Source organism: Talpa occidentalis, unplaced genomic scaffold (assembly GCF_014898055.3).
Source record: "Talpa occidentalis isolate TD23 unplaced genomic scaffold, MPIMG_talOcc4v2.1 talOcc4.3, whole genome shotgun sequence".
Lineage (NCBI taxonomy): Eukaryota > Metazoa > Chordata > Mammalia > Eulipotyphla > Talpidae > Talpa > Talpa occidentalis.
The window spans coordinates 107,705,707-107,731,661 of record NW_023603184.1 but is presented as its reverse complement, the minus strand read 5'-3'; the positions used below and the strand labels follow the sequence as shown (position 1 = coordinate 107,731,661).

At 37.9% G+C, this 25,955-nt stretch overlaps 1 protein-coding gene across 1 annotated transcript in view; it reads left to right on the top strand.

Moving 5' to 3' along the window:
* Window positions 1-25,955, top strand: part of TTN (titin) — a 282,533-nt gene that overhangs the window by 188,846 nt on the left and 67,732 nt on the right. The window contains exons 198-245 of the mRNA XM_054699459.1: window positions 69-477; window positions 585-709; window positions 814-1,080; window positions 1,810-2,079; window positions 2,169-2,471; window positions 2,565-2,867; window positions 3,131-3,318; window positions 3,410-3,524; window positions 3,633-3,917; window positions 4,075-4,226; window positions 4,891-5,038; window positions 5,194-5,371; window positions 5,683-5,804; window positions 5,899-6,186; window positions 6,299-6,595; window positions 6,700-6,886; window positions 7,343-7,458; window positions 7,551-7,850; window positions 7,986-8,285; window positions 8,379-8,484; window positions 8,588-8,784; window positions 8,868-9,173; window positions 9,272-9,550; window positions 10,126-10,425; window positions 10,538-10,840; window positions 10,935-11,300; window positions 11,604-11,906; window positions 12,035-12,334; window positions 12,806-13,102; window positions 13,207-13,491; window positions 13,578-13,871; window positions 15,201-15,500; window positions 15,615-15,923; window positions 16,019-16,209; window positions 16,604-17,033; window positions 18,314-18,622; window positions 18,739-18,887; window positions 18,987-19,019; window positions 19,116-19,245; window positions 19,391-19,690; window positions 19,785-20,102; window positions 21,042-21,338; window positions 21,449-21,748; window positions 22,121-22,435; window positions 22,534-22,682; window positions 23,137-23,287; window positions 23,370-23,651; window positions 25,155-25,457. Coding sequence (XP_054555434.1) covers window positions 69-477; window positions 585-709; window positions 814-1,080; window positions 1,810-2,079; window positions 2,169-2,471; window positions 2,565-2,867; window positions 3,131-3,318; window positions 3,410-3,524; window positions 3,633-3,917; window positions 4,075-4,226; window positions 4,891-5,038; window positions 5,194-5,371; window positions 5,683-5,804; window positions 5,899-6,186; window positions 6,299-6,595; window positions 6,700-6,886; window positions 7,343-7,458; window positions 7,551-7,850; window positions 7,986-8,285; window positions 8,379-8,484; window positions 8,588-8,784; window positions 8,868-9,173; window positions 9,272-9,550; window positions 10,126-10,425; window positions 10,538-10,840; window positions 10,935-11,300; window positions 11,604-11,906; window positions 12,035-12,334; window positions 12,806-13,102; window positions 13,207-13,491; window positions 13,578-13,871; window positions 15,201-15,500; window positions 15,615-15,923; window positions 16,019-16,209; window positions 16,604-17,033; window positions 18,314-18,622; window positions 18,739-18,887; window positions 18,987-19,019; window positions 19,116-19,245; window positions 19,391-19,690; window positions 19,785-20,102; window positions 21,042-21,338; window positions 21,449-21,748; window positions 22,121-22,435; window positions 22,534-22,682; window positions 23,137-23,287; window positions 23,370-23,651; window positions 25,155-25,457 — 11,955 coding nt within the window. The remainder of the gene's footprint in view (window positions 1-68; window positions 478-584; window positions 710-813; window positions 1,081-1,809; window positions 2,080-2,168; window positions 2,472-2,564; window positions 2,868-3,130; window positions 3,319-3,409; window positions 3,525-3,632; window positions 3,918-4,074; window positions 4,227-4,890; window positions 5,039-5,193; window positions 5,372-5,682; window positions 5,805-5,898; window positions 6,187-6,298; window positions 6,596-6,699; window positions 6,887-7,342; window positions 7,459-7,550; window positions 7,851-7,985; window positions 8,286-8,378; window positions 8,485-8,587; window positions 8,785-8,867; window positions 9,174-9,271; window positions 9,551-10,125; window positions 10,426-10,537; window positions 10,841-10,934; window positions 11,301-11,603; window positions 11,907-12,034; window positions 12,335-12,805; window positions 13,103-13,206; window positions 13,492-13,577; window positions 13,872-15,200; window positions 15,501-15,614; window positions 15,924-16,018; window positions 16,210-16,603; window positions 17,034-18,313; window positions 18,623-18,738; window positions 18,888-18,986; window positions 19,020-19,115; window positions 19,246-19,390; window positions 19,691-19,784; window positions 20,103-21,041; window positions 21,339-21,448; window positions 21,749-22,120; window positions 22,436-22,533; window positions 22,683-23,136; window positions 23,288-23,369; window positions 23,652-25,154; window positions 25,458-25,955) is intronic.

Sequence of the window (25,955 nt, the reverse complement as noted above, 5' to 3'; positions counted from 1 at the left end):
TGATCTTTTAAATCAATTTCTACTATGAAAGCAATTAAAATCATTATTATTCTTTTCCTTTCCAACAGAGGAAGATCTTAGGATTATTGAGCCTCTAAAAGATATTGAAACAATGGAGAAGAAATCTGTCACATTCTGGTGCAAGGTGAATCGTCTCAATGTAACATTAAAGTGGACCAAAAATGGAGAAGAGGTGCCTTTTGACAACCGAATAACGTACAGAATTGATAAATATAAGCACTCTTTAATCATTAAAGACTGTGGCTTCCCAGATGAGGGTGAATACATTGTCACTGCTGGACAAGATAAATCTGTGGCTGAGCTCCTCATTGTGGAAGCCCCCACAGAATTTGTGGAACACTTGGAAGACCAGACAGTCACTGAGTTCGACGATGCTGTCTTCTCCTGCCAGCTCTCCAGGGAGAAAGCAAATGTAAAATGGTACAGAAATGGGAGAGAAATTAAAGAAGGCAAAAAGTAAGCAAAAGCTTTTTAATCTCCATTTGTATAACTACATATGCTATACACTTTTGGCTATTTGGTGGCCATTATTCAAGATAACGTTAATTCAATGTCTTTTTTAGGTACAAATTTGAAAAAGAAGGAAGCACACATAGACTCATTATAAAAGACTGTAGACTGGATGATGAATGTGAATATGCTTGTGGAGTAGAAGACAGGAAGTCTCGAGCTAGACTTTTTGTGGAAGGTACATGTTAAGTGAAAAGGACAACCTTAATATTAGAACCAGTTTTAGAAATGTGTTAATCCAAATATAAACATATCTGATATTATTTCATGTTTTCTTCTCAGAAATCCCTGTTGAGATCATCAGGCCTCCCCAAGATATTCTTGAAGCCCCTGGTGCTGATGTTGTCTTTTTTGCTGAGCTCAACAAAGATAAAGTAGAAGTCCAGTGGCTAAGAAATAACATGGTTATTGTCCCAAGTGACAAATACCAGATGATGAGTGAAGGAAAGACACACAGGCTACAGATTTGTGATATTAAGCCCCGTGACCAGGGTGAATACAGATTTATTGCCAAAGATAAAGAAGCCACAGCTAAGCTCGAACTAGCAGGTAAGTCCCTTTCCTTTATTTTCTAATATCCTCACAATATCACAGATATTGTGTAATTTTCATATTTCACAGTTAATTAATGAGATAATGCATATGAGAACCTCTTATTTGTTAAGCCCTATCAGCATTTTACCTGTTCTAATTTCTCTTACCACAAAATGACCTGGGTAAGAGGAAATAAAAGCATTCCACTGTATACCAGAATCTGGAACATGGTGACTTCATCAATTTCTAGAATTAGCTTATCACCCTGAGAGTCTTCTCAGCAAACCCAGATATAGAGATAGCCCCAGTCTCTTCTACTCTCCACACCCCTGTAGGGCCACTCTCTCATCTTTTCCAAATTTTCCAGACATCCTTATCAGTTGTCATTATGAAAAAGTCATTGGTTTACCTCTTGTGCATAAGAAAAAGTTTGTCTGGTTTGTCTTCAACTAAGTATATGTGTCTATCAAAAATTTAAAGTGGCATGTTTTACATGACACTGTATCCTGTGATATTATTTTTAGCAAATAATGGAAATTTCATGTTTTTATATCATCCTTACTCTGCTAATTTGCAAAATAAGCTATGAGAACTCTAGTTAGTGTTCTCTACTGTAGCATTATTGTTACAGACTTATAAGATTATGTAATCAGTATTTGCTAACAAATGCAAAGTAAAGAAGCTCTGGCTAGATGGATTACAATAAATAACTCAAAATCATTCACATGTTATTTTTCTCACTAGCGGCACCTAAAATCAATACAGCTGATCAAGACCTTGTGGTGGATGTTGGCCAGCCTCTGACAATGGTGGTGCCATATGATGCCTACCCCAAAGCAGAAGCTGAGTGGTTTAAAGAAGATGAAGGTCTACCTTCCAAAAGTATTGACACCACAGCTGAACAAACTTCTTTCAGAATTTCAGAAGCGAAGAAAGGAGACAAAGGAAGGTATAGAATTGTGCTTCAGAACAAACATGGGAAGGCAGAAGGATTCATCAATTTAGATGTTATCGGTAAGCCCTTGAGTCACTTGGCTTAATTAACAAAGTGCAATTAAAATCAAAATAGTACACTAAAAAAACTTTTTATGTGTGCATTTCAGATGTTCCTGGGCCAGTACGTAACTTGGAAGTGACGGAAACGTTTGATGGTGAAGTGAGCCTAGCTTGGGAGGAACCATTAACTGATGGTGGAGCCAAAATTATAGGTTATGTTGTTGAAAGACGTGACATCAAGAGAAAGACCTGGGTTCTGGCCACTGACAGTGCAGACACTTGTGAGTTTACAGTTACTGGACTACAAAAAGGAGGAATTGAGTACCTCTTCCGTGTGAGTGCAAGAAACAGAGTTGGCACAGGTCCACCAGTGGAAACTGACACCCCGGTAGAAGCCAGGAGTAAATATGGTAAGAAGTTTTTAAGTTTATTGCAAACTAGCTCATCCTCACTTTTATTCCCTGATATAACCTAAACTTTGTTTTCTTCATGATGAAATATAGATGTTCCAGGCCCTCCTTTGAATGTAACTATCACTGATGTGAACAGATTTGGTGTCTCACTGACATGGGAACCTCCAGAGTATGACGGAGGTGCTAAGATCACAAACTACGTCATTGAATTAAGGAACAAAACTTCCACCAAATGGGACACAGTCATGACAGTAAAAGCTGAAGACCTATCTGCAACTGTCACTGATGTGGTGGAAGGACAGGAGTATAGTTTCCGGGTCAGAGCCCAAAACCGAATTGGAGTTGGAAAACCAAGTGCAGCTACACCCTTCGTCAGAGTTGCTGATCCAATTGGTAAGCCCATCAAATAGAAGGAAGTAACTATTGCATGAAATCCAGAAATTTGGTCTGTTGATTAAAATGATCCAAATTACATAAAGATTAATGAAAAGACAGAAGAACATCAGAAAAATCTAACAAAATCACAGAAACCCAAGTTGTACCGACTTTTAGTCCATGAATTCAGTATACCTGATCTTTTAATGGAGATGATAGAAATGACTACAGCATCATCCTAATAAATTGTCACTAAATTAAAACTCTTTTTTCTACTTCAGAGAGACCAAGTCCTCCCGTGAACCTAAATGCATCAGATCAAACTCAGTCATCTGTTCAGCTTACATGGGAACCTCCTCTGAAAGATGGAGGAAGCCCAATATTGGGCTATATAATTGAGCGATGTGAAGAAGGGAAAGATGATTGGATTCGTTGCAATGTGAAACCTGTCCCTGAACTGACTTACAAGGTAGAGCATTTGCATCTAAAAATAAAAAAATGAGTGTGTGATCATGGACTTCAATACATGTGTTTATTGCAAATATTTATTCTAATTTTAGGTTACTGGATTACAAAAAGGAAATAAATATTTATACCGAGTATCTGCAGAAAATAAAGCTGGTGTTTCAGATCCATCTGAAATTCTTGGTCCTCTAACTGCTGATGATGCAGATGGTAAATAAATATTTTATTTTTAGATGTTGGAAGAGCACATAACTACCTTGGGGTACCAGGGACTTACATATATATTACTGGAAATTAATCGATGTTTCTTTTTGGTAGTTGAACCAACAATGGATTTAAGTGCATTTAAAGATGGTCTGGAAGTTATCGTCCCAAATCCTATCACGATACTGGTTCCAAGCACAGGCTACCCAAGACCAACTGCAACCTGGTGTTTGGGAGATAATGTACTAGAAGCAGAAGATCGTGTAAAAATGAAAACCATATCTGCTTATGCCGAACTTGTCATTTCTCCAAGTGAACGTTCAGATAAGGGCATTTATACCCTGAAATTAGAAAATCGTGTGAAAACAATTACTGGAGAAATAGATGTCAATGTAATTGGTAAGGAAGTAAACTTTTGTTATCCGAGATATCTGACAGTATTAATAAATATTAGGTATTGATAGTAACTTCTATTGTAATAGTAATAGAATAATTGTAATAATAGTAACAAACTATTGATAGTAATAATGGTAACTTCTGATGTATTTTTTTTCAGCTCGCCCAAGTGCACCCAAAGAACTAAAATTTAGTGACATAACCAAAGACTCTGTACATTTGACTTGGGAACCACCAGATGATGATGGAGGAAGTCCATTAACTGGATATGTTATTGAAAAGCGAGAAGCTAGCCGGAAAACATGGACTAAAGTGAGTTTTGAGCAGCAATGCACCAACACTAGAAAAGAGAGCAGAGGAAACCCCAGAATGTTGGGATAACCTGCAAAGATAGATGAATGTCTTTTTTACTCTTACCTTACTGAAAAAAATACCAACACCTTCTTAAATAACTGGTATTAATGTTTCCTGAGGTAGTTCAATCAAAATTTGGTATAATTGCCTCATCTTATAAGCCTCAGCAAATTTTCAAGTTGGTTTGTTTAAAGAATAAAACAAACAACAAACAACAAACTTACCTACATACTTGTTACCTGGTAAGTTTCTAATATTGTCCTCATTAAGCTATAAGCCATCCCAGAGGTACTACATATTTAACTCTCTGATGGTCATGTATCTTCTCACTCTACTAAGTTACTTTAATTGGCCTATATTTTTTCTTCTCCATTTATACTCATTACTACTTTTTACCTTAATTTTACACCATATTTCTAATAACCAAGCTGACAGAAAAAATTGACACCTAATTTGTCACTGTTTTGATGTGCATAAACTAGGAAACAGTTTGTCTTCTACTAAGGGTCAAATATTATTATGTGTCTTACTTTCCCTTTAATCCATGCTCAGAGTAAAAACCTTCAGACTTGGGCATAGGGTTTTGGGGAAACAGCTACTTGACTGTATTTCTTTGCCCCAGGTGATGGACTCTGTGACTGACTTAGAATTCACAGTTCCTGATCTTGTGCAAGGAAAAGAATATTTCTTTCAAGTCCGTGCACGAAACAAGTGTGGCCCTGGAGAACCTGCATGTATTGAGGAACCTGTAAATATGTCAGCTCCTGCAAGTGAGTACATTCTTGATGATTTCTCACCGAGCTTCTTGTTACCTGTTACTTCTTTTAGAACTGCAACTAAAGTCATGAGGGAAGGGCACTGTTGGCAATATGGAAATTTCAGACATGGCCAACCTAAGACTGACTCTCTCTTTGAAATATTATAGCTGTGCCTGACCCACCAGAGAATGTTAAATGGAGAGATAGAACAGCCAAGAGCATCTTCCTAACATGGGATCCACCTAAAAATGACGGTGGTTCACGCATCAAAGGATATATAGTTGAAAAATGCCCACGTGGTTCTGATCGCTGGGTTGCCTGTGGAGAACCAGTTGCAGATACAAAGTAGGTTTTTTAATTACTTGACACAAGTATTAATGTTTATACTTAATCATTAAAATGGGCTTTCATTTGGAAAATCTAAATGTTAGATTCTTTTTTATTGAGAATTCCCCTAGTGTACCTGTCTGGCTTTGAAAAGGACTATTGAAATTATCCCCTACTCAAGGTTTTCATTTGTTACAATATCAAAGTAATCCAAAATTTATTGAAAAAAATAGAATTATACCAGAGGTATGAATTTTGGAGAGATTATTAATACCATAGAGGAGAGCAGACTGTATGCATTGTAGTAAAACATCCTCTTCTTCTGCCAGAATGGAAGTGACAGGACTTGAAGAAGGCAAGTGGTATGCCTACCGGGTGAAAGCCTTGAACAGGATAGGTGCCAGCCTACCAAGCAAACCCACAGATGAAATCCAGGCTGTGGACACACAGGGTATTTATTTTTTTGGTTTTGTTTTATCAACCAAACCTCTAACTTCAGTTCTGTTTAAACATACTAACCTCATAAATAATCTTTTCCATTTCAGAGGCTCCAGAAATTTTCCTCGATGTAAAGCTCCTTGCCGGTCTCACTGTGAAAGCAGGAACTAAGATCGAGCTTCCAGCCACTGTAACAGGAAAACCTGAACCTACAATCACTTGGACAAAAGCTGATGCTATTCTAAAGGAGGACAAGAGAATCACCATTGAAAATGTCCCTAAGAAATCCACAGTGACTATCATCGATAGTAAAAGAAGTGACTCCGGCTCATACATCATTGAGGCTGTGAATGTCTGTGGACGGGCCACTGCTGTGGTGGAAGTGAATGTCTTAGGTATGGGGGGGGGGGCTCTCATTGTTAAAACAGGCAAACCCATTTCACTTGCTTTCAAAAGTAAAACATGATTTTCAAAATTTCTTATCTGTATGTGAAATGTGATCCACAGATAAGCCCGGACCACCAGCTGCTTTTGACATCACTGATGTGACTAATGACTCGTGTCTTCTAACATGGAACCCACCGCGAGATGATGGTGGATCTAAAGTCACAAACTATGTTGTGGAGAGGAAAGAGCCTGACAGTGATGTGTGGCACAAGCTCTCCTCAACTGTCAAGGATACAAAGTTCAAAGCAACCAAATTAACACCGAATAAAGAATACATCTTCAGAGTTGCTGCAGAAAACATGTACGGTGTTGGTGAACCTGTTCAGGCCTCCCCAATAACAGCCAAATATCCATTTGGTAAGTTTCTCATTAAACAGTTGGGGAGAAAAAATATCAAACTTGAATTTAGGCGTCATATTTATATATAGAACTATAACAACATATCTCGATCCTGTCTGTAGATCCACCTGGACCTCCAACTCACCTGGAACCTTCTGATATCACTAAAGATGCAGTGACTCTCACATGGTGTGAGCCAGACAATGATGGTGGCAGCCCAATCACTGGATACTGGGTTGAAAAATTAGATCCTGACACTGATAAGTGGGTCAGATGCAATAAAACACCAGTCAAGGACACAACATACAGGTATGCCCAAAATCTCCATCAAGATGTTAAAACAGTGGTGTATACAATTGTTCGCTCTTTAAAATTCCTTTTGATAATACATGACTACACATTGCTACAAAATTTTTCAGTTTTTGACTTATGTTTTCTGTTATCACCTAATTCCAAAAGGGATACAAATTCCACTCAAGGACATATTTCTTGATTTACCACAAAAGAGTAACCTTCTGGAAGCTTCAAATTATTTGGCTCTCTAAGATATGATGATAGTGATCATTATCGTAGATATTATAATTAGGCTGGCACATTTGGCCAAATCTAAAGTATGTGACATCAATTTTAAATTATACTGAAGTATTTCCAGATAAAATTCAGGTTTTTCACATTTAAAATAAATCAAGCAAACCTTTTACATAAAATAAACAGAGGTTTCTGTTCATATCATGGTATTCAAATCATACTTTGTTCCCAATTCAGAGTGAAAGGTCTCCCCAATAAGAAAAAATGCAGATTCCGTGTGCTGGCTGAAAATCTTGCTGGACCCGGAAAACCAAGCAGATCAACTGAACCGATCTTAATAAAGGATCCCATCGGTATTATTTATATAATTTTCTGTGTTTACTTTGAAGTTTACATTAACCTTTCTGACAAAGTTAAATAATGATTTCATTACATTGGTTTGCAGATCCTCCAGGCCCCCCCGGAAAACCCACTGTGAAAGATGTGGGCAAAACATCAGTACTGTTGAATTGGACAAAGCCAGAACGTGATGGAGGGGCAAAGATTGAGTCTTATGTCATTGAAATGCAAAAGACGGGAACAGATGACTGGGTCCGAGTGGCTGAAGGAGTTCCCACCACTGAGCATTTGCTGCCTGGGCTCGTGGAAGGGGAGGAATACTCCTTTCGTGTTCGAGCCGTGAATAAGGCCGGGGAAAGCGAGCCCAGCGAACCCAGCGACCCTGTGCGTTGTCGGGAGAAGCTCTGTAAGTCACACTTGATGTTTGGGCTACGTAGATCAGGGAAAATATGGAAAACTCACACTAGATTATCTCATCCTTGTTATAAGTCCAAATATTGCACAATAAAAAATTGAATTTCTTTTTCTTTTTTTTCTTCAGATCCCCCATCACCACCTCGCTGGCTTGAAGTTATTAACATCACAAAAAATACAGCAGACCTAAAATGGACAGTTCCTGAGAAAGACGGTGGTTCCCCCATCACCAACTACATTGTAGAAAAGAGAGACGTGAGGCGCAAAGGCTGGCAAACAGTGGACACAACTGTCAAGGACACCAAGTGTACAGTAACACCACTGACAGAGGGCGCTTTATACGTATTCCGAGTTGCTGCAGAGAATGCCATCGGACAAAGTGACTACTGTGAAATTGGGGACTCTGTCTTGGCCAAAGACACCTTTAGTATGTTCTCTGACTTAATCTTCATGGCACCATTTGTAATAGATTGCCACGTTTCCCTCTGGTTTTTCTAATCTTTGAATATTTTGCTTTCAGCCACCCCTGGGCCACCCTATGCTCTCACAGTTGTGGGTGTGACGAAAGGACATGTTGACCTAAAGTGGGAACCACCTAAAAATGATGGTGGAAGACCTATACAGAGGTAGAATTTTTACTAGTTCATAAAGAATAATTTATACTCAGCTGAAGATTCTTAACTTTGCTTTTTCCATTAATGTTGATGACACGCTTTGTTATTTCAATAGATATATTATTGAGAAGAAAGAAAAGTTAGGCACTCGATGGGTGAAAGCTGGGAAGACCTCAGGACCAGAATGTAATTTCAGAGTAACTGATGTTATTGAAGGGACAGAGGTCCAATTTCAGGTTCGGGCAGAAAATGAAGCTGGAGTTGGTCATCCAAGTGAGCCCACAGAACTCCTGTCAATTGAAGATCCCACAGGTAAGTGGTACTAATTACATAAATGATATTAATTACATCTTGATGATGACCTTGTGGATATGAATGTTTCACACTTTTTTCAGGTCCTCCTTCACCTCCCCTTGACCTACATGTGACTGATTCTGGGAGAAAGCACATTGCCATTGCTTGGAAACCTCCAAAGAAAGATGGTGGAAGTCCTATTATAGGATACCATGTCGAAATGAGTCCAGTGGGCACTGAGAAATGGGTGAGAGTTAATTCTCGCCCAGTAAAAGACTTGAAATTTAAGGTTGAAGAAGGCGTTGTTCCTGACAAGGAGTACGTTCTGAGAGTGAGAGCTGTCAATGCTGTTGGTGTCAGTGAACCATCTGAAACCACTGACAACGTGGTTGCCAAAGACGCAGACTGTAAGAACACAGTTTCTTTAATGATTAATAACATGGACTTTATTCATGCAATGCATTCTGAAATATTCTTTCTGCCTCTTTTGGATTATACTTTACAGGTAAACCAACAATTGATCTGGAGACTCACGACATAGTTGTTATTGAAGGTGAAAAGCTAAGAATTCCTGTTCCCTTCAGAGCTGTCCCAGTTCCAACTATTAATTGGAAGAAAGATGGCAAAGAACTTGTAGAGAGTAAGAGATTAACAATGAAGAATGATCACAACTCTGCACATATAGAAGTTCCCAAGAGTGTCCATGCAGATGCTGGAGTTTACACCATCACACTGGAGAATAAGCTCGGCTCAGCAACTGCCACAATCAATGTCAAAGTCATAGGTAATCATTATTTGATGGAGTACTTGATATTCTTCATGTATTGGGAAAATTAGTTAACTGTGCATTATTAGTATAGATGACTTCATGAATTGGTCATTTGCAAATTAAACGTACTTTCAGATTATATTTTCCCTATGAGAATCAAAACAATTCTACAGAAATAAAATTGCTAGTTAAATTCTGATTAACTCAGTTTACTTCCTTTGAAATTACTGGCATATAAATTATCAATTCAAATAAAAGATATAGCATTAATTGTATTTGTATTTTCCCATCATGTTCTCAATCAGGGGTAATAACATTTCTTTCCTTCCCCCCCCCCCCACACACACACACATACACACAGATGGTGTTTGGAATTTGGAAGTCTATTGTTGCTAGGATCAAAGACTTGAGGGGAGCTAGTGACAGTCAGCAGTTGGGAGCCAACATGGTAAATGGCATGCAGTGTAAAAAACACTCCACTGTAACAAAGATTATCCACCCAAAACGTGAATAGTCCCATTTAGAGAACCTGGCATGAACATGCTGACTTTTCAGATTCTGATAATAATTCTCAATTTTATTTCTAATAGGCCTACCGGGACCATGCAAAGATATTAAAGCAAGTGATGTTACTAAGACCTCTTGCAAATTAACCTGGGAACCTCCAGAATATGATGGTGGGAGCCCAATTCTTCATTATGTCCTGGAACGCAAAGAAGCTGGGAGGAAGACATATATACCAGTCATGTCTGGTGAGAACAAACTGTCTTGGACTGTAAAAGATCTCATACCAAATTGTGAATACTTCTTCCGTGTTAAAGCTGTTAACAAGATTGGTGGAGGTGAATATATTGAACTGAAAAATCCGGTCGTTGCTCAAGATGCAATAAGTAAGTTTGGGCATGGGTGTAATATAGCTAGGAATTAATATGTGATTTCTTTTTATCTTAAAAAGATGGCTTTCACTGTATTGACAGGTTTTCTTTTTCCTTGTTCTTTCAGAGCCTCCTGATCCACCTGTAGATGTTGAGGCTCATAATCCCACAGCTGAGGCCATAACTATTACATGGAAACCACCTTTGAACGATGGAGGGAGCAAGATAATGGGTTACATCATAGAGAAGCTTGCTAAGGGTGAAGACAAATGGAAGAGATGCAATGAACACCTGGTACCAGGCTTGACCTACACAGCCAAAGGTCTTGAGGAGGGGAAAGAATACCAATTCCGAGTGCGAGCAGAAAATGCTGCTGGAATTGGTGGACCTTCTCGGGCCACTCCTCCAACCAAAGCTGTAGATCCTATCAGTAAGTTGTGTTTCATGGGGATGCCCTTGGGAATAATGTTTTGTCAAATGTTTTAACTGGAACTGAAAAACAATTATTATTTTAATCATCACAGATGCCCCAAAAGTCACTCTGAAAACAAGCCTAGAAGTGAAGCGAGGTAATGACATAGTACTTGATGCAACTATTTCTGGCTCACCTTATCCAACTATCACATGGATAAAGGATGAACAAGTTATTACACCAGAGGAAATTAAGACGCGAGCAGCACCTGTCGTTAGGAGGAAGAAGGGTGAAGTTCAGGAGGAAGAAAAACCATTTGTCCTTCCACTAACAGAGCGTTTGAGTATTGACAATAGTAAAAAAGGAGAATCTCAGCTATGTGTCAGAGATTCTGCCCGACCTGACCATGGCCTGTATATGATCAAAGCTGAAAATGACCATGGTGTTGCAAAAGCTCCTTGTGATGTCATTGTCCTGGGTAAGTAGTTAAAACTACACTTCCCAATGCAAGACAGTCTTTGCAAGAGTTTTAGTAAGACATGGAGTTTTGAAGGGAGTTAAAAGAATTGGGAAACAGCTTTGGTAAGCTAGCCTAAGTCCTATTTTTCTCCTGGTCATGTAAAAGAGATCAGGTGACCTTGTTGTTTATCAGCTGGTGTGATACAAAGATAGACAGATGTAGGGAAATTAAAAGTTTATGGCAAGGAGGATACTAACATTTATACTTTCCACTGCAACTACTTCTACAGAAATGTTTAATCACTGCTATCTTTTGAATTAGATACACCGGGTCCGCCAATCAACTTGGTATTTGAAGAAATTAGGAAGAACTCAGTTCTCTGTAAATGGGAACCACCCCTTGATGATGGTGGCAGTGAAATCATAAACTACACTTTGGAAAAGAAAGACAAGACAAAACCAGACTCAGAATGGATTGCTGTCACTTCAACAGTTAGACATTGCAAATATTCAGTGCCAAAACTGATTGAAGGAAAAGAGTACCTCTTCCGCGTAAGAGCTGAAAATAGGATAGGGCCTGGACCGCCATGTGTTTCAAAGCCACTTTTAGCTAAAGATCCATTTGGTAAGTTTCCTTTAGCATCTACACTTTGCCTTTTTTATCTTATGCTTTGGCATGCACATTATAACAGCTTGTAAACTTGTATTATTTAATGATATTAGAAAATTAATGCAAATATGCTATTTTTACAGAACCACCTGATGCACCTAATAAGCCCATTGTGGAAGATGTTACCAGCAATAGTATGCTAGTAAAATGGAATGAACCAAATGATAATGGAAGCCCCATCTTAGGGTACTGGCTTGAGAAACGTGAGGTTAATAGCACACATTGGTCTCGTGTCAACAGAAGCCTTCTGAGTTCTTTGAAGACCAAAGTTGATGGCCTATTAGAAGGACTCACCTATGTCTTCAGAGTATGTGCAGAAAATGCAGCTGGACCTGGAAAGTTCAGTCCCCCTTCAGATCCCAAAACAGCACGTGATCCAATCTGTAAGTGATTCCTTGAGAAGAAATTGAGGTACAGCATGATGACTATAGTTGACTACATTATATATGTAAGAATTGTTAAGAAAGTAGCTTTTAGATCTTATCACCACAAAATAGAGTGATAATTGTGTGAGAGAATGGAGACTACCTGGCCTTATTGTGGTAATTATTTTACAATAAAGACATATATCAAATCATTATGTTCTACACCTTAAATTTACATTATATGCCATTAATATCTCAATAAAGCAAGAAAAAAATCAAATGAAGTGGTAGCAATAACTGTAGACACAAATATTGAGGCTGCAATGTAACAATTTAAACATCTGTATATACTCAAAAGTCTCACAAAATCATATTTGATTATTCATATTACATGCAATGCACTGAAAAAAAAGAAAGTGAGATAGAGTAAGCTATATATACTTTTAAACTACCAGTGCATTCTGATTCATGTATCTGCATTCTTTCTAGCTCCACCTGGACCTCCTGTCCCAAGAGTGTCTGACACAAGTACTACAACTATTGACCTAGAATGGGAACCTCCAGCTTTCAATGGGGGTGGGGAGATTATTGGCTACTTTGTCGATAAGCAGCTAGTTGGCACAAAAGAATGGTCACGCTGCACAGAGAAGATGATCAAGGTCCGTCAGTTTACTGTCAAAGATATCCGAGAAGGTGCCGATTACAAACTTCGTGTGAGTGCCGTCAATGCTGCGGGTGAAGGACCACCTGGAGAGACACAACCTGTTACTGTGGCTGAACCACTAGGTACTTAAAAGTCATATAAATTAAACAAAATTATGGACCCTTTCCCAGAATAGTGTTTTCCCCCATCTTCCTTAGGCTAATATATGACTATTCTCTTTCAACAGAGCCTCCAACTGTGGAACTAGATGTTTCTGTCAAGGGTGGAATACAAATAATGGCTGGGAAGACTCTTAGAATTCCAGCTGAGATAACTGGCCGTCCAGTGCCTACGAGAGTATGGACCATAGAAGAAGGGGAGCTGGATAAAGACCGTGTCGTAATAGAGAACGTTGGAACCAAATCTGAACTAATTATCAAGGATGCATTAAGAAAAGATCATGGCAGATACCTGATTACAGCTACCAACAGCTGTGGGTCCAAATTTGCTGCAGTCAGGGTAGAAGTTTTTGGTAAGGAACATTCCGTGAATTTTCATAAGGTTTTCAAAGTGATACTATCTTATTACATTGATTCCACTGTCATTTTAATTTTTCAGATGTCCCTGGTCCAGTTCTTGACTTAAAGCCTGTTGTAACAAACAGAAAGATGTGCTTGCTTAACTGGTCTGATCCAGCAGATGATGGAGGAAGTGAAATCACAGGCTTTATTATTGAAAGAAAAGAGGCCAAGATGCACACTTGGAGACAACCAATAGAGACTGAGAGATCTAAATGTGACATCACAGGTCTCATTGAGGGACAAGAATATAAATTCCGTGTTATTGCCAAAAACAAGTTTGGCTGCGGCCCTCCTGTTGAAATAGGACCAATTCTTGCAGTTGATCCACTAGGTAAAAAGGTTTTCATTGTCTTCATAAAGTAAATAGTCTTATTGCCTTTGCTTCTAGTTATGTCATTTATTTACCCAGTTTTATGGCTTCAGACTCCCAATAATCTAGAGATCTATTAGCTATAGGCCTATAGCTAGTGAATAATAAGAAAAGTTTATCAACGATCTACTAGCAACCTTAAAGATGCCACATTTACTATAATTTCAATGTAATTTTTTGGCTTACTATAAATTTTACACAATAAAATCCATACATGGTTTTGTGTACTGAAAAACCTCCACTGTGGCTTAGCAATACAAAAAAAAATGGCTTAGTAATATGAAAAGTTTGTAAAAAAAAAAATACACGGGAGTACTGAATCTAATAGTAGTCACTCAAGAGAGTTTTGGTTTTGAAAAATTGCAGGAGAGATAACAGCCAATGAATAAATGTCTTTGACTTCTTTTAGTCTTCAAGTACTCCCTACAATGAAAGGATATGGGAGCCCAAAACTAGAAAGGCCACCAAAGAATAAAAAACTAACCAAAGGAAATGGCTTTGACCAATATGAACAAATATGAAATCCTAAAATGGCACATACTTGGTAATTCACAGTGACACCCATCAGAGAAAATAATCTTTCAGGATGACCATTCCCCAAGAAAAATGAAATTATTCTTCCCCTACCACCACCACCCCAAAAAAGAAATTATACCTTATACCACAGCTATCATGATGTCAATGATAGCTCATGTTGTTCCAGCAGTATCAACAAAGCTGGGCTTCCACTACAAAGCTCTATTTCTGGTCATAATAAGTCAACAAGCAAAGATTGAGTGAAGTTTCACTATTGAAAGCTTATTCTTTCAGTTTTGACCTTCAGGACCCAAAACTACAGCAGCACCACATAAATTCTCTTTCCACCCCATTTTAAAACCACACTTGAGGCAACATAACTCAAAGTGTGTTCAATAGATGCAGCTGCTATCTATCAATAAAAAAGGAAACACTGTCTCAGCTGGTCATTCAAAGCATGCAGATCTACTCTCATAGGATTAGAAACTTTCCCAGAGACAGAGGTAAAATGTCTAAAATGCTGAATATAGAAAGCATATATGCCTCTTAATTTATTTTTAATCAATTATTTTCACTATGAATTTTACTAAGGAAAATTCTGCCTATGTGAATGCCTATAATTCTGGTAGCTAAGATGTTTTGAGAAGAACTTTAAAGAAGGATATAAGATTATGCCAAAGAGAAGCCCTTGTGTCACATAATTAATTGAAGTGCAATGTTGTATCTTCTATGAATATTTATGTCATACTTATTTCTATTTGCCTTTGGTGACAGGTCCTCCAACAGCTCCTGAGAGGCTCACATATACAGAAAGGACAAAGAACACTATCACCCTGGACTGGAAGGAACCCCGCAGTGACGGTGGAAGTCCCATCCAAGGCTATATCATTGAAAAACGGCGTCACGACAAACCTGACTTTGAAAGAGTTAACAAGAGACTCTGCCCAACCACGTCTTTTACAGTTGAAAATCTCGATGAACACCAAATGTACGAGTTCCGTGTCAAAGCTGTCAATGCAGTTGGTGAAAGTGAACCATCCCTGCCTCTAAATGTCGTCATTCAAGATGATGAAGGTGTGGAATCTGAACATAATTATTTCAATGCTCTTTAAAGTGCTGTCTTTACTTCATAGGTTGAGCGAACATCTTTGATTTTGCTATTTTGTTCTCTTTCCCTTCTCTTTGTAGTGCCTCCAAACATTAAGTTACGCTTGTCTGTTCGAGGGGACACTATCAAAGTCAAGGCAGGAGAACCCGTTAACATCCCTGCAGATGTGACAGGACTTCCCATGCCTAAGATTGAGTGGTCCAAAAACGATACTGTGATTGAAAAACCCACCGATGCACTTAAGATAACCAAGGAAGAAGTATCCAGAAATGAGGCAAAGACTGAAGTTATCATCCCCAATGCAGTTCGGGAAGACAAAGGCACTTATACAATTACTGCTTCCAATCGCCTTGGCTCAGTGTTCCGAAATGTTCATGTTGAAGTATATGGTAAATGACAAGCTTTCTTATATCAAAACAAAATCCATTTTCTGTTAAGATTTGCCTTCTCAGTCTCAATGCTGAATGCGGTTGTTTCTTTCCAGATCGTCCATCCCCACCAAGAAATCTTGCTGTTACTGACATTAAAGCTGAATCTTGCTACTTGACATGGGATGCCCCTCTGGACAATGGTGGCAGTGAAATCACCCATTACATCATTGACAAACGTGATGCAAGTAGGAAGAAAAGTGAATGGGAGGAAGTCACCAATACTGCTGTAGAGAGGAGATATGGGGTAAATAACCTCTTCTAATTATTTTCTTATACACATTAAAAGAATATGACTAAATTAACACCATTCTAGAATAACCTTGGAATTTAATGATTAAGCTCAAAAACATACACAAGAAACTTTATTGTAGTTTTTAGCATCACACCTAAGGTCACTTAGTAAATACTATTTGATACACAGATTCTTTTTTACTGAAGAGATCCATTATTAGGTGCAATAAATTTATATATTCTCATGTCACAAGCCTTTCTCCATGTTTTAGCTATGCAATTTGAGCCTCTATTTATTTCATTTTATAGAATAACTGTCGTGGTCATCCTACCAAAATTAACTGAATTTTAAAATAAGTGAAAATTGCATAAGTGTATTTTTTAATTATTATTCATTTGATTTCTAGATCTGGAAACTTATCCCCAATGGTCAGTATGAATTCCGAGTTAGGGCAGTGAATAAATATGGAACCAGTGATGAATGCAAATCAGATAAAGTGGTCATTCAAGATCCTTACCGCCTTCCTGGACCACCAGGAAAACCAAAAGTTTTGGAGCGCACCAAAGGGTCAATGCTAGTGAGCTGGACTCCTCCTTTGGACAATGGTGGTTCTCCAATTACTGGCTACTGGCTAGAGAAGAGAGAAGAAGGTGGTTCCTACTGGTCACGCGTTAGCCGAGCTCCGATAACCAAAGTAGGATTGAAAGGTGTAGAATTTAACGTTCCCCGTCTGATCGAAGGTGTTAAATACCAGTTCAGAGCGATGGCAATAAATGCTGCAGGAATTGGTCCACCTAGTGAACCATCAGACCTAGCTGTGGCAGGAGATCCCATATGTAAGTATACTTCTGCTTCTGGGGTTCACTTTTAAGAGTAAAGGCACTAAATGGATAAATCTGCTCTTAAATATCTTGTTTTTCTGTGCCAATCAATTTATTCATTAAAGTAAAAAGGTTTTGATTTACATAGAGTTCAGAAGTATGTGTGCATTTGTGTGTGTATATATATAAATGCATACATGTATCTGTATATGTATCTATATATACATGTATGTATGTATATATAAACCATGTAATTTTTAAACTCTTGGAGGAAACCTAGCATTTTACAAGGACTCACAATAATAAAAACCCTGGACCATAAATTCCTCTCTGTTCCCACACCTTATATAAAGCTCTATCTCATTAGATACTGTGGAAATTATGTCCCTCACTAAACAGATAGGTCCTCCAGTAAGAGTATAACAAAAAAGCAAATGTTGCTAAATTTTCAATAAAATTTATTGAATAAGGATATGAGATTCTCATACTTTGTCTGTGAGGTTAACTAAAAGGAGAAAATTTTTCTGAAAGATCTATGAGCATATCAACTCAAAAATTAAAGTACCATAGCCTGAATGACTAATTCTGCTTGCTACATCATATATTTTACTTGATTCTCTGTAGGGGAAAAAAATGCAATGCCTTGTTAAAAAGAAGACTTAAAATACTCTAGTTTCTACATGGGGCACATTATATGAAATGAAGTAGTCACTCATTCATTCAACAAAGTAGTATTGGCCATGTGCTATGTACAATGTGTACAAAGGAAGATCTTTGACTAAAAAGACAAAATTTAAAAATTTCTGTAATTGTAAAATGCTGTCATAAGTGAAAAGGACAGTTATGTGATGATTGTAGACTTTGCCCCTGCCCCTAGAGACTATTAAGATTAGTTCAGAGGTTTACCAATTAATGATGAAATAATTTTTCATTTTACTCTTATGGTAAATTAAGTTAAAACTATAGTGGAAAATATTGCAGGATTTCTTTAAAAGGATCTCAAAAGTAAATTCACTCTCTACAAATCATGTGTAGATAGAATATAGACCTATCTAGAGATAATGAGTAATCTTTCTAATCCCATTTAGTTGTTTGCTCTTTGCTGTGTTAACGCTAAATAAAAATAGACTATTCATCCATTTCTCTTCTCCAGAAGGTAGTTTATTCTTTTGAAAGTCTTATTTTAATATTATCATAGATTAAAAATAAAATATGCTCATCCAGAAGATTCTTATGGTATATAAATCTAGCATTCCATCGAGTTCAAAATTTGTTTTTGTTTTTTTTTTAATCAGATCCACCTGGGCCACCTTCTTGCCCAGAAGTCAAAGATAAAACAAAGTCAAGCATCTCATTAGCATGGAAACCTCCAGCTAAAGATGGTGGCAGTCCAATCAAAGGCTATATTGTAGAAATGCAAGAAGAAGGCACCACTGATTGGAAAAAAGTAAATGACCCAGACAAACTTATAACTACCTGTGAATGTGTGGTACCTAATTTGAAAGAACTCAGGAAGTACAGATTCAGAGTGAAAGCTGTCAATGATGCTGGTGAATCTGAACCAAGTGGTACTACTGGAGAGATCCCTTGCACAGATATTCAAGGTACCAGTGCTTATTCCATTTTGATTTTATTATGACATAGAATTTACTGAAGATATGTCAATTACTTTTTTGAAAAAGGGAAGTTAAATGTTAACATACTGTTCATGGTCTTACAGAGGTACCAGAAGTTTTTATTGACATCGGAGCACAAGACTGTCTGGTTTGTCAAGCTGGCTCACAGATTAAGATTCCTGCTGTCATCAAGGGACGCCCAACACCAAGATCATCTTGGGAATTTGATGGGAAAGCACCTAAGGCAGTGAAGGTAAAAAATATACATGTATATGGAAATTATACTTCTCCATGTTTCCTGTTGAATCACTATCTGGCATAATGACATCATGACTATTTTCTTTTTTGATAGGATGGAGTTCATGATATACCTGAGGATGCACAGGTAAAGAGAAAATATTTTTGAAATAACTCAAAATATGGTTGACTTCAATACTGCTATTATTTTATTCAATGTATGACTGCTATTTTCTTTATACAGCTGGAGACTGCTGAAAACTCATCAGTAATTATTATTCCTGAGTGCAAACGATCTCACTCAGGCAAATACAGCATCACAGCCAAGAATAAAGCAGGACAAAAGACTGCAAGTTGCAGAGTTAAAGTCATGGGTAAGAAAGACTTATAAAGTTATCATGGACTAAGAACAAATTATTTTAAACAAAAATAGCATTGTTGCATCTCCAGTGGCACAATCGGTTAACATGCAGTACTTATAAAAATAGCACTGTTTACATTCTGATTTACATCCAACAGATGTACCAGGGCCACCCAAAGATCTGAAAGTCAGTGACATCACAAGGGGTAGTTGCAGACTTTCATGGAAGATTCCAGATGATGATGGAGGAGACAGGATCAAAGGCTATGTTATCGAGAAGAAGACTATCGATGGAAAAGCCTGGACTAAAGTCAATCCAAACTGTGGAAGCACATCATTTGTTGTTCCTGATCTCATCTCTGAACAGCAGTACTTCTTCCGCGTGCGTGCAGAAAACCGTTTTGGTGTTGGCCCACCTGCAGAAACCATTCAGAGGACCACTGCCAGAGATCCAATATGTAAGCTTTAAAATCCAAGATTAAAATAGTTTCTCCTACTTAAGATATATTGTTATAAAACAATGCTTAATACTTCTTTTAATTATTTTTAAAGTTCCTCCTGATCCCCCTATTAAACTCAAGATGGGCCTCATAACAAAGAACACTGTACACTTGTCATGGAAACCCCCCAAGAATGATGGGGGCTCTCCTGTCACCCACTATATTGTTGAGTGCCTCGCATGGGACCCTACCGGGACAAAGAAGGAAGCATGGAGACAGTGCAATAGGCGTGATGTGGAGGAACTAGAGTTTACCGTTGAGGACTTGGTCGAAGGTGGGGAATACGAATTCCGAGTCAAAGCTGTCAATGCTGCCGGAGTCAGCAAGCCTTCAGCCACTGTTGGCCCTGTGATTATCAAAGACCAGACTTGTAAGTGCCAACATATTAACAGCGAATGTTCTCTCAATACAGCCCCAAATCAAAATATCAGGAAGCTACAATGGGTTGTATGTGAACATGGGCACATTTCTTAACCACTCATTCCTTCAACTTCCACAGAATAATCAATTTTCTTATATGTCACCTTTCCTTTATTTAAATTATGTGCTGTTTGGAATTCCCTTATTATTATTTTTTCCATGGCAGGCTGTTTTACCTCTCCAATGTTAAAGCAGTTTTTCTGCGTGTTCTTCAAAACGAGTTATTTGCTCAGCAACGGTTAAGACCCATATTTCTTCCACAATCAAATCCTTTTCCTCTCTTTAATATGTACACCAGTTTAATAGATAAAATATGTGCATAAATAAGACATATACATAAATAGGGTGATAATTCTTCTAATTATTGTTACCATCATTACATTATGTATTTGTTCACTTCTCTCTTCAAATATTAAGAAGGCTGTAGTCATTACCCTCTTTGCATATTCTTATACAAAATTCATTCTTATTCAAAAACATTATTTTGCCTCTACTAGAAATTATATTTTTAAAAGGAAATCTTATCTCACGATGAAAATAATGGGTCCCCTTGTAAGTACATAAACATTAAATGCCATGTCATGACAGAATCCCAAACCTAAATGACTACAGTCTTTACTTCTGTCTGTCTTTTGGTCAGAATATCAACATGCATAAGCAATAGCTGTATCTGCGCTAGCTGACACAAAGCCACATATATCCAATACAAGATGACTACATCTAGCCATTCCCCAAACCAGTATCCTAGTATTAAAGATAGATCTGTTCTTTATATTAGGGTGCACTAAAAAATATATAATTAGAGTAACCTTTTGAATTCTTTAAATTCCATTTTCTATCTGTTAGTGCTTTCTGTTTCTAATGACAATTTTTTTCCTTCATAATCTAGGTCCACCATCAATTGAGCTAAAAGAATTCATGGAGGTTGAAGAAGGAACTGACGTCAACATTGTGGCCAAAATTAAAGGTGTGCCATTCCCAACACTGACGTGGTTTAAAGCCCCGCCAAAGAAGCCTGACAAGAAAGAACCTATTGTCTATGACACCCATGTCAACAAACTTGTGGTGGACGATACTTGTACCTTAGTGATTCCACAGTCTCGCAGGAGTGACACTGCCTTATATACCATCACAGCCGTGAATAATCTGGGAACAGCATCAAAGGAGATGAGACTGAATGTCCTTGGTAATGAATACATGGTCTTATTAAAACTATGTGTTTTTCTGTTCATACACATAATATTTGACTTTAAAAATCACTCAACTAATAAATTTTCCTTTTCAACACCATTTTAGGTCGTCCTGGACCTCCAGTGGGACCAATAAAGTTTGAATCTATTACAGCAGATCAAATGACATTGTCTTGGCTTCCACCTCTAGATGATGGTGGGTCTAAAATTACAAACTATGTAATTGAGAAAAGAGAAGCTAACAGGAAGACCTGGGTGCGGGTCTCCAGTGATCCAAAAGAGTGTACGTACACAATTCCCAAATTGCTGGAAGGCCATCAATATGAATTCCGAATCATGGCCCAGAATAAATATGGCATTGGGGAGCCTCTTGACAGTGAACCAGAGACAGCAAGAAATCTCTTCTGTAAGTAGATGTGTTTCACATACTAAGTCATTCCTATTTGTGTTTGTCATAATTTCTTTTTTTAAAAAGATTTATTCATTTATGCATACAAGAGCTGGGGCAAAGGCCAGAGATGCGGGGGGTGAGAGGATTCACCAGAGACAGAGTGGGGAACAGAACAGGAAGATTGACCAAAGCACATTGCTGAGGGGAGCAGTGGGTGAGTCAGGAGAGGTCTGCTGTGCCATGTGGGCTGCTCTCTGGCCGGCCGGAGATCAAACTCATGCTGCAGAGGCTGCGTATTTCTTCATAGTGCGGTGCTTAGCCCCTTGCACCCCCAGGGAGACCCTGTCATAATTTCTTATAAACCAATGTGATTTTATTTTCCCACAGCTGTTCCTGGACCACCAGATAAGCCAACAGTGAGCAACGTTACTCGGAATGCCATGACTGTCAACTGGGAAGAGCCAGAATATGATGGAGGCTCTCCTGTGACAGGATACTGGCTAGAAATGAAAGACACCACTTCAAAGAGGTGGAAGAGAGTTAACCGAGATCCTATCAGAGCTATGACTTTGGGTGTTTCTTATAAAGTGACTGGGCTTATAGAAGGTTATGATTATCAATTCCGTGTATATGCAATCAACGCTGCTGGTGTGGGCCCAGCAAGTCTGCCATCGGACCCCATCACTGCTAGAGATCCAACTGGTAAACCTTGAAATCATTTCCTTTTTTTTTTTTTAATTTTATTTCTCAAGAGTCACATTGAAGAGTCAAGAATACTAATATGTCCTGCTTCTTTCCAGTCCCTCCTGGCCCTCCATTTCCCAAAGTCACAGACTGGACTAAGTCATCTGCAGATTTGGAGTGGTCTCCTCCACTCAAAGATGGTGGATCCAAAATAACTGGATATATTGTCGAGTATAAAGAAGAAGGAAAAGAAGAATGGGAAAAGGTAACTAACACGTGACTTTATATAAATGTAAATGTGAGGGTAGTTATCCTCAACCTCATTCACTTTTATGTCTTTTAGATAAAAAAAATCAGAAAAATTACATAATTATAACAGATAATCTAAACATCAATTATGTCAAAAACCTAATAAAAAGTTAAGTCACATTATTGTTAATTTACCTTTTGGTTATAAATCCTGAAAGAGTAGAATAAATGGAAGAGCACAGGTTTTGTTTTGTTTTTTTTTTTTCAATCATTTCATAATAATTTTAAAACATAACCCTGGCAAGGTAATCTGTCAGTGTTTACCTATAATACCTGATCCCAGAAACCTAAACTAGTAACAGTTTTCCCAAAGAGAATTATATGTGCTGCGGGTTATGCTTTAGAAAGCTATTAAAACAAAAAGCTAGAAGAACTATTCCAATTTCATAATGCCTATGATTTTTCCCTAGGCTAAAGATAAAGAAGTGAGAGGAACAAAACTTGTTGTGACAGGATTAAAAGAAGGTGCATTCTACAAATTCCGAGTTAGAGCAGTCAATATCGCTGGCATTGGAGAACCTGGAGAAGTCACAGATGCCATTGAGATGAAGGACAGGATTGGTAATTATTTATACTTCTACTATTCTTTTAATATGTATGTTTTGGACTGAAAATGAAAATCACATTATCAATTGTTTTCCAGTTCTACCTGACCTTCAGCTGGATGCCAGCGTCAAAGACAGAATCGTAGTCCACGCTGGAGGGGTGATTCGGATCATTGCCTATGTGTCTGGAAAGCCTACTCCAACTGTCACCTGGAGCATGAATGAAAAAGCACTACCTCAAGAAGCTGCCATTGAGAGCACAGCCATTAGCTCGTCCATGGTCATTAAGAACTGCCAGCGGAGCCACCAGGGCATCTATTCTCTTCTTGCCAAAAATGAAGCGGGAGAAAGAAAGAAGACAATTATCGTGGATGTATTAGGTAAATAAATTCAGTTTGTGATGCAACTTTTAAAATGAGCATTTTTATTACAACTTCAACAAAGTTATATCAGAATAAAACTATGTTACAAACATTTTGGAAAATGATAAAAATCACCCTCAATCCCATTGACCACTACTAGCATTTTTTAAAATTATCCCACATATATTTGATATGGTTGTAGTCTGACAATATATAGTAATTTCTATGCTACTTTTTTATATAATATGCATTTACTACACATTATGTAGTTTTCATAAAAGCAAGTGTACTGCAAATGTACATGAATGTTTAAAATTTCTTAATGTTAACCTTTTTCACATCATAGGGCCATATCCTCATTTACTAATTATAATAATAAGACAGAAATTTCTTGAAGTGTTTCAGTGTTCTAACTGAAGAAAGCCATCTTACTTGGTTAGCAATATTGCATTCCTAGTCACTGTGCAGAGAGTTGACTCCACATGACTTTTTCATGACTCTCACTGGCTGCTTTTATACAGTGATTTGCTCAGAATAGAAGCCCTCCCACTCATATTTCTCTCTCAGCATGTCTCTAAGCCTAGTCATACCCCCAAAAGCCATAGATTCTATGAGAAAATAACCTGTTCTCTACTGAACATAATTAATGTTATGAAAACCAGTTATGCTTCTACTCATGAAAATGGCAAAGGAAAAAGATTTCACCAAGCAGTGGTCCTACAAGATTTAGATTTGTTTCAAGCTCTTAAACATCCTTTTGCCAAATGACTTTAATTTGAAAGTTCTGGCATAAATTCCAAATCCTCAAAAGTCATATGCAATGTGATGCCTTCTGTATTACTCATTGATGCTCTAGATTTTCAGGAAAAACACACACACACACACACACACACACAACCTCCCTTTTTCCTCTCTGGAGAGTAACTAGACACCAAAAAAATGTCCAGGCCACCCCTCACCCCTCTCCTGCCTTCCACTGTGTGTTTTCCTCCCAGCAGCTCCCTCCTACCTGACCCACATATAACCAAACACACCAAAAAAAAAAAAAGAAAGAAAGAAAGTTGCTAATTCCTTCAATTTCTACTCAAACCAGTAACTGCTGCAAACTTGCTGTATTAAAAAAATGGTTGGATATGAATACCCAGGCGAAATACAACTCAATTAGCAACATATTTTCTTCATGACATTATCTCCTTTTAAAATAGAGGATAACAGTGGACTCCCTGGTGGCCTAGGGGCCCTCCATGGAGTCCTGAGTTCAGTCCTAGGAGCTAACCCACATGGCACAGCAGACCTCTCCTCTTTTGTCCTTAACAGTGTGTTTCAGTAGATCTGCCTGTTCTGCTCCCCACTCTGTCTCTGGTGAATCCTCTCATACTTGCACCTCTAGCCTATACCCTAGTTCTTCTATGCCAAAATAAATAAAATCTTTAAGGGGAAAAAAAAAAAGAGGATAACAAATATTGAGTTCTGTAATTCACTGTACACAAACTACAAGAAATTGTTTCTTCTTATTTCCAGATGTCCCAGGTCCTGTTGGAACACCTTTCCTGCCTGACAACCTAACCAATGATTCCTGCAAGCTGACATGGTTTTCTCCAGAAGATGACGGAGGTTCTCCAATCACCAATTATGTCATTGAAAAGCGGGAAGCTGACCGCAAAGCATGGACCCCAGTGACATGTACAGTTACCCGACAAAATGCTACTGTCCAGGGCCTCATTCAAGGAAAAGCCTACTTTTTCAGAATTGCAGCTGAAAATAGTATTGGCAGGGGCCCATATGTCGAGACACCACATGAACTTGTCATCAGAGATCCAATAAGTAAGTACAGTTTAAAACAATTTCATACTTAAACAGATCTTCATTCATTTAGCAAAAGATTATGGTGACAAAATATGTGTATAAATGCCACACATTTCATTTAATTGATAAGCATTCTTTAGACAATTACTTATCTAACATTCATAGTATGTAAATATGATTGAGAAAGATATTTTGGGTATACATCAAACCTTCTATGTATACCACCCTGATTTGTTTTTAATTGCTCAATGACATAAATAGAAACTGAGGTATTGTCCTAGCTCTAAAACTACCAATTCTGGAGAACTTTCCTAAATTATTTGGCCTCAATAAACCTCTATTTCCTCATCTGTCAGAGGAAACTAGTTTGTGTTGGGCTCTAATAGTTCAACAGTGAGATCTCTTTTGTTGCTAATCAAAGCAGATAGTTGATTACTTAAATGCAATCCTCAAAAAATATTATTTACCTTATTTTACTATATTATTGACAAACATTTTCATCACTGTAATTCCATA